The sequence below is a fragment of the Colius striatus genome, chromosome 3 (genome assembly GCF_028858725.1).
Source record: "Colius striatus isolate bColStr4 chromosome 3, bColStr4.1.hap1, whole genome shotgun sequence".
In the NCBI taxonomy this organism is placed as follows: Eukaryota; Metazoa; Chordata; class Aves; order Coliiformes; family Coliidae; genus Colius; species Colius striatus.
This window is the reverse complement of record NC_084761.1, coordinates 9,183,867-9,198,648: the sequence shown is the minus strand read 5'-3', so window position 1 is coordinate 9,198,648 and position 14,782 is coordinate 9,183,867. Positions and strand designations below refer to the sequence as shown.

Sequence of the window (14,782 nt, the reverse complement as noted above, 5' to 3'; positions counted from 1 at the left end):
TCTGCATTATAATAAATAAACTTGCCAAATAGAGCAAATAAGTAAATTTACTGATTTGGACAATAAATACAGCTCATACAGTAGAATTTTCTTAGAATAAGTTCTCTATGTAGATCCTGTACTTGGAAAAAAATTAAATAGAATAACAATTATTTTTGTCTCAAAATAGTGTCCATATGGCAGGGTCCTTCTGAAAGAGCTACAGATAATGAACAGTGTACGCCAGATTATTTTTAACAAGTTTCTTGGACAGAAATTGTTAAGGCTTCTGTATAAATAAAGGAAAATGACGTATTTTTGGTTGAACTATTTTTCTTTTTTTTCTAGATATAAAACCTTTTATTTGAAGCCAGTTGTTCTCAGACATGTGTTCTTCAGTTATACAGACTGGCTAGTCAAATCACGCTGATACTTTTGATGGGATGATACACACATTTTGAGAAGTTTAACTTTCCTTTTGTGTGTCCCTGGAGAAAAAATTAAATAGTTTTTTTTTTTAAAGGGAGATGTAATGGCCATTTCTGCTTATTTGAGTGAACTTTTTTCTGATGGGTAAAGGCAGGATAAAAATCATCCTGCAAGAAACCTGAAGGCAATCTTTTCTGTATAAATGATATTGTGAAAGTGGTGTATGCAGGTAATCGATGCTAGTGTTGATGCTAAATCAGGCAGTCTTCCACCCAGAACCAGGCACAGATGAAAACCGTTAGATGAACTCTTAAAGTACTTTGCTTATTTCATCAGTGTTCTTTTTGGGGGGAATTAAAGCAGAGTAATGTCTCAAAGTGGGAAATACGCTTTTGAAGCTGCAGTGTAAGGTAATCAGTCATGTTCATCCCTGCACTTTTCCATTCCTACTTTGTCTAATATCAGACTGTATTTGTACTTTTGCTTATCTGTTGCTGACATTGTATGTTGTGATTTTATTAGTATACAATATTTGCTCAGGTATGTGAAAATATCAATGTATGTAACTGATAAATGTCTTGGGATGCAGACTTCTTTTGAAAGCTGGTGCTAAGCATTCATGAAACATGCTAAGCTGTCATGAAACGATCTGCTTGGCGCAATGACATTAAAGTGGAAGCATTTTAGAAGAGAAATGCCCTTCTGAAATGCGTGGCTTGTGGTAGCTGGGAGGACAGCTCTTTCCATCACCCAAGGGACTGGCACCAGTGTACCTGAACAGGCTTGGGGGGAAGCAGAAAAAGTGTTTCTTTATAAGACTTTGGCAAGTGCCTGTCCATAGTGTGACTGGGTTGCAAGTTCTCAGTGGTTGTCTTCCAAAATCACAAGTATGTGACTGATGTGAAAAATGGATATTTTTTTTTTTTGTCAGAAACAGATTTGAAAATGAAAATGTCTCTTCCTGTGCATATAGTCCTTGCTTTGCTGTGAGTTTGCACTGCAGTGTCCTGCGTCACCCAGGCATCTGGCTTCCTCAGGAAGGGAGCACAGATGTAGGTAACAGGCACTGGGGTCACATCTGCAGATCTTGACGAGCCCGTGCCACAGACTCCCAAAGTGCTGATGAAGGAGTCAGGAATAAAATTTTATTCCCACTTGAGAAATGATGTATGTGACTGGACAACTGGAAATGCACCATGAGGTGGTGGGCTCTGCTTCTGATGTCAGTCTTATTCCAAGCTTCTTTCAGTTCCAAATTCCAATATGGACCATAGCAGCCAACTGGGTCACAGAACTTAGTTCTCTGGAAACAGTATCATTCTATGAAGTTTTTTTTTCTCTGCCTGATAAATGGCAGAATGTTGAATATCTAAGCTACACATTTATTGTACAGAGAACAATGTTTTCAGTGGGAAATACTGTATCTTTAATTGATATATGAGAACATATGTATCTTTAATAAAATGGTGCTCACCTTTTAGTTGAGTGATAAATTGTGAATAAATTAGGTTGCAAAAAGACGTTCCCAAAGACAGAACAAAGTGAGCGTGTGGCTTTCTCCAGGGAAACAATAGGCCAATGTATTTTGAGTGGAAAATTTTAGGAAGCTTTCAAAGGCTGTGGTAAGTGAGGTTAGCTGAGAACACATGTAGTCCTTCAGTTGTTTGAGATCTGCAGAGCAGTCTTAAAAATGGTGTGTTTAAGCAGCTTGCCTGAAGGCTTAAGAATTTCAGACTTAATACTTGACAATTGGAGATGATACAGTCTGCAGCACATATAGCCTTAAAAAAATGATGCTCTTTGAGGAGGTACACTATTTAGGACCCATCAGCACTTCACTTTAATTGAAAATTTGTCAGTCACTTTCATTGAAAGGCTAAAATAATTTAATTGTCCCATAATAGACTCTGCTGCTTCTCAAAGTGAGCTGGAAGACTCCTGAGATTTTTATGGCAGGGCTCTGTGGGCTCTGTAGCTGACTGGAACATTTGCACACGGTGTCAGCACATTTAAAGTTGATACCACTTGAAGGGACAGAGCAGAACTTAGTTGTTGGTCAGCATAACTTAGGTGAGTGATGAAGGTCTAACTATGTAAGTATTCCTACTGTCTTAGTTGACTGTCGTGAGCAAAGACTTTTACTAAGGCTTTGCCTCTTGCATAGAATAGTGTGTTCTATAAAATAGTCCAAGCAAGCGCTTGACAAAACAATGGATGTGCTGCCACAGTGAATACTGAATGACAATTAGTACTGTGTATATATCTAAAGATTAATTTACTTATAGAGCAAAATAGCCAAAGCATAATTTTATTCTTTTGAGCTCTCTTCCAAATTGATAGTGTATCGTCTTTTAACATTCTCAAGAGAACAAAATATGTTGAAGGGGTTCTGTAATTCCAGTTATTTTTGCAAATATCAATCATCATGGTGTTACTCTTCCAGATGTACTGAGGATGAGCCATATTTGAAAGTAGCAGTTCTTCAGGACAGCTAAAGCAAAAACTGCTTTTCAAACATTTTAACTGGGTTTTCCCCTTTTGGCCTTGAGACATATTTAGCTCCTTTTCCCTGAATTTGTCTACCAGTTCTACTCAGTGTTCTCTGGAAAGTAGAACTGAAAGATTTTTTTTCCTCAGGAACATGCAGTGTTTTTCCTTACACAAATTTACAGGAATAAAAAGAAATTACCTGTCGTACTTTCTGTTAAATTAAGAATTGAACTGTCCAAAGCTTAAAAGGAAAATAGTACATCTTCAGCGTTTGTTTAGGAAAAGATGTCTGTAAAGAATTGGAATAGTGCAATTCCAAATATATTTGAGTTGAACAAAATTCTGCTGATTTCTTTTTCTTGATTTGGATGGGTATTGTTTTACTGGTTTTAATGCAAAACCTCCAGTATTGCTTGTAAGAATGTGTTTAAAGCGATTTGGGTTCTGAAGTCTCACGTGTACAAGTTCAGTATATTAAAGTTACTGTATTTTTAAAGATTAAATCACTTAATGTGTCAAGTGAGAAAAGTTCATTTCATAATTTTAGTGCTTTGCTTAAAAGTTGATTGTGGTCTGTAAATCAGTTTCTGAGTGGTTTAAACTTAATGCAGAGTTTTTAATGTAAACATTTACTCTAAAGGACAATGCAAACATTAACACATAAGGATGACATCTCTTAATTTACACCAGGTTTTTCCACAGTAAAGTGAGTTTTCTTGCTTTGTAAAAACTTAATATGCGATTCCCATATTGATTCAGTTACATGCTAGTAACACCTCCATCTAATAAGTAGTTTTACATGGCTCAATAGAGCCCATAGCATATGATGTGAATTAGAAACGACTTTCACAAATGGTAGAGACTGTCTTGCCTAGCTGTGGTATATACCTATACCTAGTTGTATTTGAGTTTTCACTTCTGGGAAGTAATTTGTCTTTGTATAAATGTACAACTGAAAAGAGACTGGAAAGTCCTGAGAAAAAGCACTGACACACTAGAATGCGTTTCCTTTGCATGTTACCAGTCAATTCTGATCCCAATGTGAATTTCAGGTCACTTTTTAAGAAGCAGGTTAGATGTACAAGTTTTTTAACACAGGAAATTACATTTGGGATTGCCATTTAAATATATTGCATTTGTAAGTGAATGTGACTCCCACTCCTGTTATACTTCTACATAAAAAAAATATTTTTCTCTTTATAGAACTGACAGTGCATCAGCTGACCAGGACAATTTAAAATACTCTTCATCCAGAGATCGGGGCAGTTCTGCCTCCTATGGATTACAACCCTCAAATTCAGCTGTGGTGTCTCGACAAAGACACGATGATATCAGAGTCCACACTGACATACAGAATGAAGAAAAAGGTACACAGATTGCTGTTTCATGTGTAAATTGCGAGGGGACATTTAGAGAAAGACAGTAAACTTGAAGTTGTGGAGATTCATTTTCTTTTTTACAAAGGCAGTGAGCTGCTACAGCTCATTGCCACAGTGTCACTGAGATTTAGCAGGGATCAAATAAATGTTATCGTTGATATGAATAGTGGAAAAAATATGCAGTTACTTTAGAAGAATGTAAGAGATGACTTAATACATTAACAGAATTAACTTTTTTCTAAACAATAGTATCCTTTATGTGTCTGATCTGCAAGTTGTCATTTCTTCCTGAGTACTGTATAGCGCTTCTGCTGTTGAAAACGAACTGCCTAAAAAATGGACTGCTGATCTGACACATCACCTCTTCAACTTTACTGCAGTAAACTAGAACCTTTGTTTAGGAAACGAATTGATATTTTGTCGTTAGTGGAAATTTCTACTTCTGTGTTCCTCAGTCTGACTTCATGTAAATTATGTGATGTATGGTTCATACTTTTTTTTCCCATTTCTTTTGAAGAATGGAAATACTTCCCCCCCCCCCCCCCCCCCCCCAAATTAGCTAAAAATTCAGAATCATATATTTTTCATCTTTAAGAAAAAGTCTGTATTCTGATATTTTTCAATTGCCTAATCCAGGTAGAAAATAAGATTTTTTTCAATTGCACGGTCTCTTTTTAGACTATGTAAATCTTCTTTAGGCAGTCCAGACTCAAAAAAAAAATTCACAGGAATATTAGTGTGGGAGTTTCTATTCAGGAACTTAAAAGCTTTTGCACTCCTCCTACTTCTTTGCCCAGTAACTGTCTGTAAAGGGTTGCTACATCTTAGGGGAAATTGCTACTGGGTGCACTGATGCAAATTTAAGGGTTTTTTTAATAAATAGTAGGTACTGTTATGGTGAGGCAAGAGCATGAAACAGGCACTTATCTACATGCCTTGAGAGCCTTAACCTTTTTTCAACTTCAGCAGAGAAACTGCTTAGGAGTTGAGTGTTTTTGTTAGTGTGTCTACTAACATGGAGAGTTTCACACAAACTGACATAGTAGGTTATTCTTATGCTCTGAAGTGTGCTAGTATTTAAGGAATAGGGTGCTAGTATTTAAGGAATGTACTGACAGCACAGTGACATGGTAAGTTTTGAACTAATTCAGTAAGATACTTTGTAAAGCTGCTGGAAAAGCACCTATCTCTCCCTCAAATTCTGTATCTTACAGGGCATGTCTCTGCTAGTTCAAAACTAACTGCTGTGTTGCTCAGGTGTGATGTGAAAAAGGGATGGTTGGGATAGTCTGTTGTATAAAACCAAATTCCAAATATCTTGAGCTCAGTTTTATTATTGGAGAAATTTGTAAGGTCACAGATGCAGAATAGTTCATTTGTTTACTAAGATTTTTCAGTTAATTTGTTGGAGTCTGCCAACATGGAACCTTCATTTTTAAGAACTAATTTTTCTATTCTGCATAACCACATGACAAAAAGTACCTACAGTCCTTGAAAAGGTATTCCTTCTATCCCTCCCACCACACACCTCTAGTTTCTGATGTTCATAATGAACATGACTTCCAACTTTATAATTTCTGAGAGTTGTTCATGTTTGAAAACCTCCAAGGATGGGAGATTCTGCATCCTTCCTTAGCCTCTGTAGTGCTTTGCCACTCTTCTATTAAGTAATTTTCTCGTACTCAATTTGCCTTGCTGCAACTTACGCTTTTGTTCTTCTAATGATTCTATGGATATTTTTAATAACCCTTCATGTTAACCAGTGGAAGATTGCAGTTAGATCTCTTCTCTCCTTCATAAAAACAAGACGGGAGTTGGAAGATTTTAAGTTTCTGAAACTAAACAGAAGGCCTTTGGGTTTTTATTTCTAGATGAGATGTACTCCCTTCCTGCACCACTTTCCTCCCTTCTAATTTGTAGTTGTGGTGTGCTCTGAGTCCTTACTGTTAAAATATTCTGCACTAGTATTTATATGTCATGATATCTGCATATTTATGCTAAAATTGATGTGGCGTAACTGGTCATATTCTTCCTTGGTCTTGGATTTAACATTTAAAGGAAAACAAATAGAGTTTGTGTATATTGTGATTTTTTTAAGACTTTTTAGACCAGGAGATAACTGGAGAGTTGTAACATAATATTTACAGCTTTATTGCCAAGAAACCCGATTGCCTTGCTCAGTTTTAATTACTCTAAATGAAAATTTCTTTTGTATTTTTACCAAAGATGTACCATCTATCTGTCAAGTGGGAGAATATGGGATTGTGTTTAGTTCATTTAAGATGAGGTCAAATACATACTGTAGCAAATACTACATACCTTTGCAGATAACCAAAAAAGCTGATTTTGTGTGTACTAGAGGGCAAGTGTAGTAGCTTCAATTGCTCCAGTAGTGTATGGTAGTAAGTCTGCTTTTGCAAGTTGGTGTCTGAGGTCTGAATGCATGGTTATCCAACATCTTCATTTAAACTAATGTCTTTGTTACTTTAAACAGAAGTGTATCACTAAAATTCAGCCACAAGTGTAATTATTGCTGTTAGAAGTGATTTCCTTCATAGGACACTATGATTTGGTGTGACAAAATAACATTAAAGATATATACATGCTAGTTTGTGTTTAAAAATTGAGTTTAGTGTTGTAAATCCAAATATATACAAATTATCTTTACTGTAATTGTAGATAACTAGTTACCGATGAGACTATGTGCAGGATTTTCTGTAATGGTAGGTAGTCCTGTTAGTAGAACTTTATGTTTCTATACACGTAGTTGACAGCTTCTTTTTATCAGGAACATTGCCTTTAAGATGACATTCTTTACATCCACTAAGGTCCAGATTCACTGGGATGTTTTAACTTTTTTCTCCATCCTGTAGTCTCAGTAGGCTGCCTCTTTTTACATTTCCCCATGTCTCCTTTTCCCCTTCTCCATTTCCCCAGACTTTCTTCTATACACTGATGCAGGTGGAATTGTGGAAATAGGTTTTCTGAAAGAAGTCTTGTATATCTTCTGTTGTTGTGGGTCTAATTTTATTAGTTGATTTTTCCCTGTCTCAGGCAGGGAAGTAACTTTAGAAAGCTGCCTGCACAGCTGCCTCAAAGCGAGTGAAATATTGGGCAGGCTCAGGGGATAGTTTCACTTCTCCACAGTACTGCAGAGGGAGAACCTGCCCTTCAGAGTGGTGTGTCAGACTGGGGAAATCCTTGGTTTCAACATTCAAGTATGTAAATTCTTGTGGATCTAGGAGTGAAAATAATAGAATTACTCAAAATCACACTTCTGTTTCTGTTTTATGTTGTTACCAAAGATGTACCATGTGTATCTCAAGTGGGAGAATGTAGGATTGAGCTTAATTAATTTAAGGTAATGTCAGTATTAATGTGTGAAAATATGGACTGTTGCATATTTGGAGAGAGTTATTCAAGCTGTACATATAAATAGTCTTTGGCTTTTTAAAAGCTTTCTCCTATTTTTGGCCACTTTACTGAACCTATGTAGTGGATTTCTAACAAAAACAGTGGAAATTTGATGTGCATAATGAAGGAGCGAGTAAGTGAATGTGTCTAGACATGTGTACTAGGAGTTTGACACACAAGGCCTTGTAAAATACAGGGTCAACATTTATAATAAGAGAACCCCAAATCCAACAAAATTGATGCTAGACTTCATTACAAGACTTTTTTCATGTGCTTAAAAAAAAAGATTGATGAGATTCTGAATATGTGATGTGGAAACTTACAAGGAATAACATTTTTGCATGTGAAAATGAGAATGGAAGCTAAAAGAGAGGCGGTAGATGATAGGGTGGCTAATTTGCATATGAATTGGATAGCTCATAGCATACTACTTTACTACATATATAGTGTCACAACCTGTTTTAATCTCATGTTGATTTTTCCATAGGTGGCTACAGTGTCAATGGAGGATCTGGGGAAAATACTTATGGTCGGAAGTCGTTGGGGCAAGAGCTGAGAGTTAACAATGTGACCAATCCTGATTTTACCAGTGTTCCGCATGGGAATCGTGCTTTAGCCACAAAAGACATGAGGAAATCACAGGGTAAGGGTAACACAGATCTTCAAGAAAAGAGGATCTCTTTGGCAACATCTCTTGTGTTTAGAGTATGAAGAGAAGTTCAGTACCATTAGGCAATCCATATGGATTTCGTGTTTAGTGATACATGATTAGATGATGTTGATGGAAACCGTCAGCTTGTATTTACTGTTCCTTGCACTGAGACATCCTCTGTAGGTTAGACAGGTCTCTCAACTATGTGGCTTATGCTATCAGTCATTCAATTTCCTTTTAAATAGCTTTTGAACTGTTTATTTAGGTTAGCCAAATTTGGCAGAGACCAAGGGCTCCAAGAAGGAGAATTTGCTCTTAGGTTTGTCAGAAATTGATACCTGCTTAAAAAGTTCTCAATTAATGAGTCCCTAGTGCAGGAAAACTTGCAACGGTGAGCTCAACCGTTATTTGTGTGCACTGGCCTGCAGGTCAACTAGTCATTACATCATCCCAACTGATTAGTCAGTAGATGTGTACTCGTGAAGCAGCCACAATTCATGCTCCCTCTTGCGCAGCTGACTGTTGTCAGTGGCAGGGGCAGGGAGGAGTTGGAGGCATCATAAGAATGTGGGCATGGTCTTGGGAAATCCAGTGAGAGGAAATCTGGAGTTGCAATGGAGTGCAAGAATGCTAGGCATGTGTTTTTTTTGAGAAGGTGTTATTTTCCCACCCCCATTTGGGTTTAAATCATAGTTTTTGTTAAAGTAAGTTATTCCAAAGATGTCAGAGTGAAAATAGAAACTTTCTTATGACTAATCATTTCTCGCATCAATTAGTTTAAGTGGTAGTTGATCCACTGACAAAAACTGACTGCTTTATGCCAGACACGTTACAAGCATATGAAGACACATTGTTTCACCTCGGGGATTTTTGTTAGAGGAGCTAAAAGGTGTGAAAGATGAGTGTTCAGTGTGCTCTGCTAGTGGAAGAACAGAGATGCAAGTGGTAACATGACTGTTGCAAAAGCCTGGTGTTTGGAATGGGTTAAACCAACACTTCATAGTCTCATTCCAGTATCCTAGTATAAAAAGTACTCAGTCCTTTTAGTGTCTTAAATTATGTTGACATAGAGGAAATAGATAATTGACTAATAGAGAACTCTGTAAATACTACTACTTGTAGTGGGCTTCAGCATGAATTTGCTGTTAATTAGTGCTGGCAGAAAATTCAGACTGTTCTCCTAGGTATGTGAGCACATCTTTAGTCCTTTAAATATGAGGAACTATAATTTCAGATGACTATGCATCTGTCTAGATGTCAGATTTCAAGAGTGTTTAAATGGGCTTAGCAATTGTTGTGGCAAGTCATTTTGATTTTTCATATCTTCAGAGTACAGTGGGATTATTTTGCAACGGGAGCTTAGTTTTCAAAGTCTGTGGTATTTTTTGTTTGTGAGTGTGTGCATTGGGCAAGTTTTGAAATAATTACCTTCTGTGAGTAAGTTAGCTTGTGACTGAGACCTTGCTGATTTTTCACAGTGGAAGTCATACAGATGTTCATCGACTAGTGCTTTGGTTAGTGTGGATTCTGTCATGCTCTTGGATAGTTTATTCTTTTTTATTTTTAGGTTATGATTATGGCTTGACAGATATCTAACACTCCCTTAGGGAATAATGCCAATGTTCATCAGATATTAACCAAATAAAAACAAAGCTGCTTCTAGTATAGAATTTTGAACAGTACGTCTTGTTCTAGCAGCCGTTAAATGTATGTCTCATACCAGTAACCTTGGTGGTGGTAGTTTTATTTATACCATTCTAGTTTTAGGATTTTTTTTTAATGTAGAAATGCACAAAGATATTTCAAAGTAAATTACAGTTTTCAATAAAGAGACTTACAAACAAAAAGAATGCAGAGAAGACAACACTAAAGTTACAAGTTGCTGATTTAATTAACTCAAGGCTTGTATTTACTGTTGACTTTTCATCTGACACTGAAGAGTCAACTGGCATTTTTAGGGACTGGAATGAGGACTGTTCTAGGGATCTTGCTGAGCTGTAGAATGTCTTTGTAAAGGATTATTTAGTAAAAATAATTTTTGATGTTTTCCAAACTACTCCTTTGTGGTTTGCCCTTCAAGAGCACTATCTAATGCCTGTGTAGTTTCCCATGTGTTTACTGAGTGGGAGAGATCAGTCAAACTGGGGGTGACAGAAGAGATGTTACGTGTTTCTGTTCCAGATTAGTGTTGATAAAGTGCAGCTGATTGTGGAATAGATTTTTCTTTCTCCTGAGGCACATCTGTTGTCTTGTAAAGGACTGTCATATGGGATGGCCAATGCACTGAATCATTCAAGGACAGATTCAAATTGCTGGTTTGAGAGGCTTCATATGTAGACAGTCTAATAGTGAAACATATTTGGGTTCATTATAATTGGTACCTAAATCAGGTAAACCAAGTTATGACTTTTGCTGGTATCAACTTAAAGTCTTTCTTAGATGCTAATTCTCATGTATTATCATTACCTTAAATTTGGAACCATTGCACATCTGCATGCCATGTACTTTTGCTCATCCTAGAGGAAAGGTAGATCTATTTTTTTTTTTTCTAAGAACCCTGCTAACTGTCAGAGGACTACTCATAATCTCTCTTTGCGTGCAAAGTGGTAGAGGAAATCTTTATATATTCAGTCAGAAAGTTGATTTAATCTTACCATACCCTTTTTTTAATTCCATCTATGTATAATGGAACTAAATCCAGATTTTTATGTAGAAGTAAAACAGTTCTACCTAGTTCTGGGTGAGTTCTACCCAGGTACTGGGCTATCCACTGGAAGAAATGAAAGATTTTGGTAGCTAAATTAGACATTTAATTTAAAATGAATCAAGGTCTAATTGCTTTACTTTTTTTTCTCAAATTACTATTATGACTTGCTGAGTGTACAAATACACATTTTGGACAAAACAGGTATTACTGGTTGACTGTTGCAGAAAAAAGAAATCATTGCCTTTTTCAGAGCGATCGTTGTCTTATTCTGACGAGTCTCGACTGTCAAATCTTCTTCGGAGGATTACTCGGGAAGACGACAGAGACCGAAGACTGGCTACTGTAAAGCAACTGAAAGAATTCATTCAGCAACCAGAAAACAAGCTGGTTAGTAAATTTTACTTTTCCATAGCACTGGAGTATTTCTTATTTAGTAAACCTGTATTTTTATGAACCTGAATATCGAGATGTCTGCGAGGAATCTCATATACGAGGGATTGCCTTTGACAACGAAGGAAAGTGTTTCTGGATTGCCTGTGCTTTTTCTGGCATTCAGGACTTTTTTCATTGCTTGATTACTTCTGACGTGTTGCCTTAAAGCAAACTGAATGCATGAGCTGTAGGAATAAACATGGCTTATGTGTGGGGTTTTCAACTGGTCTTAGCAATATCCTCTGGATCATTGTGCAAAGAAATAGAAGAAAAAGGAAGGAAAATATGTTGTTTAAGAATTGTTTCTATATTTTAAATTAAAAATATGCAGATATTTATACAGTCTTGTGAACAGTTGATCTCAAGAGTTACTCAGCTTTGTAGCTAAACACCTTTGTGTATGCCCTTTATAGGAAGAGAACAAAGTGAGTCTGTTTTCATTATGCCTTTGGATTTTTTAATGGGTTGTTGAACTCTCTAATACCCTTAAGTGTTTCTAAAGAATTTGAGGTTGTGAAGGAAGTTCTCATAGTGAGTTCTGTTTTTAGTATTACTTTGAAGTATTAAGAGTATTTTATCTGACAAATCATCCCCACTGTTTTTGAGAGCTTTGGAGTTCTCCCGGTATTGAAAAAGCAGGAAGCGATGACTTTGTACCCTGCCACTCATTTACAGGGAATTCTGTGATATTTCAGTTGGGGACTATGTGTCTGTCCATTTGTGTAAGAAGTTGATTCATTCTCTCATATGTTAATTACCAAGTGGTAATTCTGCTCGTTTCCAAAAGGCATGACAGAAATGTTGAAACTTTTCTGTTATATAAGCAGACCATGGACAAACATGGCTTGTACTTCAGCTTTCCTCTGAAACTAAACCATTGTTAGTACAAGGAGTTGGGGAGTAAATGCTGTCCACAATTATTCTGTGGGGTTTTAAAAAATTACTTCCATTATTCTAAATCTTTTTTCCTCTTTTCTTGGTAACTGCATTTAATTTATGTTTATTGATATCTTAAAATATATTGGAACTACCATTCTAATATCTAACAGAAGTAGCAAACTTTATACTTACTAGCAGTCAGAATGTTGGGAGTTTGTCACTGAGAAACTTTTCTTTATACTTTTCCCATCTTATAATGAGAACAAGATCAAATATCAAGTGATACCTACAATGATAAGCCTAAAACTTGATAATAGACACTGTTTAACCTAGCAATAGTTCCTGCAGTTCTTGACACTGAGTGTAGTTTAACAGTGTTCTTTACATTGTAATGTTGAAATGTATGTTCAACAAAGTAAAATAGTACAAGTCACTGCGCAGTGGCTTTGTCATGTGATGACATTGGTCATCAGCTTCTACATTGTACAGATGCTTTCTCTTGTCTTTTGTAGCCTTCTTGCAGATACCACTTTTAAAATGTGTGTTCTGAGAGGCCAAGCTTGTGGACCTCTTTCTCTCTGGGCCTTCCCCACCCCAGATCAAGAGGGATGTTGCTCAAACTAAACAACAAAAATTAGATTAACATCCACTCTGTTAAGGGTTAGTGTCTTTCTGAAGAGAACAAAACTTTTAATACCTTGTCAAGCAAACTTTATCTTGCACAGTTCCAACTATGTATTATTTTGCAACTGAACTCAGTAATGTGTTTTTTTAGTGCATATTAGGAAAACAAGTATTTCTGGTTATGCTTACGGAGAAACACTGGTTCATCAATAGTGTTTCAATCCCTTGAACAGTACTCCATTTCTCTGAAAGTCAGTTCTGCCTAAGGAGAAATTTTAATACTTCTATTGATGCAATGTGATCAACTAAATATTCTGCTGATACAATTGATTTGTGTAGGAGACTAGCTTTTCAGTAGACACACTAATGAGCTGTATGATGTGTCTTAACATTTGTAATGTTACCAACAGGAACTAAACTTAGAACAAACCTTGACTGCAAGCAGCCAGTGTGGGGGTTTTTTTGTGGCTACTGTAAATAAATGTGAAATGTAACATGTAGGGTAATATTGCAGTATTGCTTAATATAGTTCATACTAATCTGCAGTGGCCATGGAAAGCATAATAGCATTCTGTTAGCAAACAACTGGCAGTGATGGTTTTTAATGTGGGTGTAAATAAGACCTAGTTGGCAGAAGTTATTGTGAGATTATTATACTTGTGCCTTTTGTGTGTCTGTGTTATAGGTACTAGTTAAACAACTGGATAATATCCTGACTGCCATTCATGATGTGCTCAATGAAAGGTAAGCTGGAAAAACTGAGTAATTTGAGGACTTTGAAGGGGAAGAATAAATTAGAGCATTAGGTTTGTATTTCACAATAGAAATGGAATAGAAGGGAGAAAGGTTGAAAGTTGACCCACTAACTTTGCATAGATGTGACATTGCAATAACAAGACGGAACTGGGGAAGAGTTAAGACTCTTAGGCATATCAACAATACTGGTAGACTGTCTGGAGTACATTTCACACAGAATTTGAATGCCCAAGTGTGACTTGTAGAGGTAGTATGAAGTCTGCCTCAGCCTTGTTCAGTCACCTGGGTGTAGTAGTATGCTGCTGTGATTGTCTAAGTTGCAAATAGCACTGTTTTTTACAACTTGATCTGATTCATTTGCATCCAATTAAGAGGGAGCTCAGGTGTGTGTGGGGGCTTTTTGGTCTTTAGGTTTGTGTTATTACCCAAAGTCAACTGTATGTTAAGTATTTTCTTCTTCAGATAGTGTTGCAAATAGAAAAGTCTATTTATTGCACACTTATATTCAAGGTGATTTATTCCACAGAAATAATATTTCATAGAATTGTAGAGATAATTAACTTTTGTTTCAGCTTCCACATTGCTGCCATTAGGTAGCAGAGAAGCAGCTTTATTTATGCATATATTTTTCTGCTTTAGAAATGGTTTCATTTGTTCATGGCTGCTTCTGTTCTCATTTGGAGGTTTCACATTTTTTTTTCTCCCTGTAAATATAGTAGCAAATTGCTTCAAGAACTGAGACAGGAAGGAGCTTGCTGTCTTGGCCTTCTTTGTGCTTCTTTGAGCTACGAGGCTGAGAAGATCTTTAAATGGATTTTTAGCAAATTCAGCTCATCCACAAAAGACGAAGTTAAACTTCTTTATTTGTGTGCAACCTACAAAGCACTAGAGACTGTAGGAGAAAAGAAAGCCTTTTCATCTTTAATGCAGGTAGGACTACAAGTTAAAATGTGATTGTTCATGGTTTTTTCAGCACAATGCATGAATCATCAACTTTTAAAACTAGAATGAGCAATAAATACTGCTATGTTGACATAAGTA

General features: G+C 36.4%; 1 protein-coding gene across 2 annotated transcripts in view; it reads left to right on the top strand.

Moving 5' to 3' along the window:
* Positions 1 to 14,782, top strand: part of SMG1 (SMG1 nonsense mediated mRNA decay associated PI3K related kinase) — a 66,643-nt gene that overhangs the window by 4,998 nt on the left and 46,863 nt on the right. Inside the window, exons 2-6 of one of the 2 annotated variants that reach the window (XM_061994365.1) lie at positions 4,102 to 4,265; positions 8,179 to 8,334; positions 11,301 to 11,437; positions 13,671 to 13,729; positions 14,458 to 14,671. In XM_061994365.1, coding sequence (XP_061850349.1) covers positions 4,102 to 4,265; positions 8,179 to 8,334; positions 11,301 to 11,437; positions 13,671 to 13,729; positions 14,458 to 14,671 — 730 coding nt within the window. The remainder of the gene's footprint in view (positions 1 to 4,101; positions 4,266 to 8,178; positions 8,335 to 11,300; positions 11,438 to 13,670; positions 13,730 to 14,457; positions 14,672 to 14,782) is intronic. The other variant, XM_061994366.1, reaches the window with a different exon arrangement.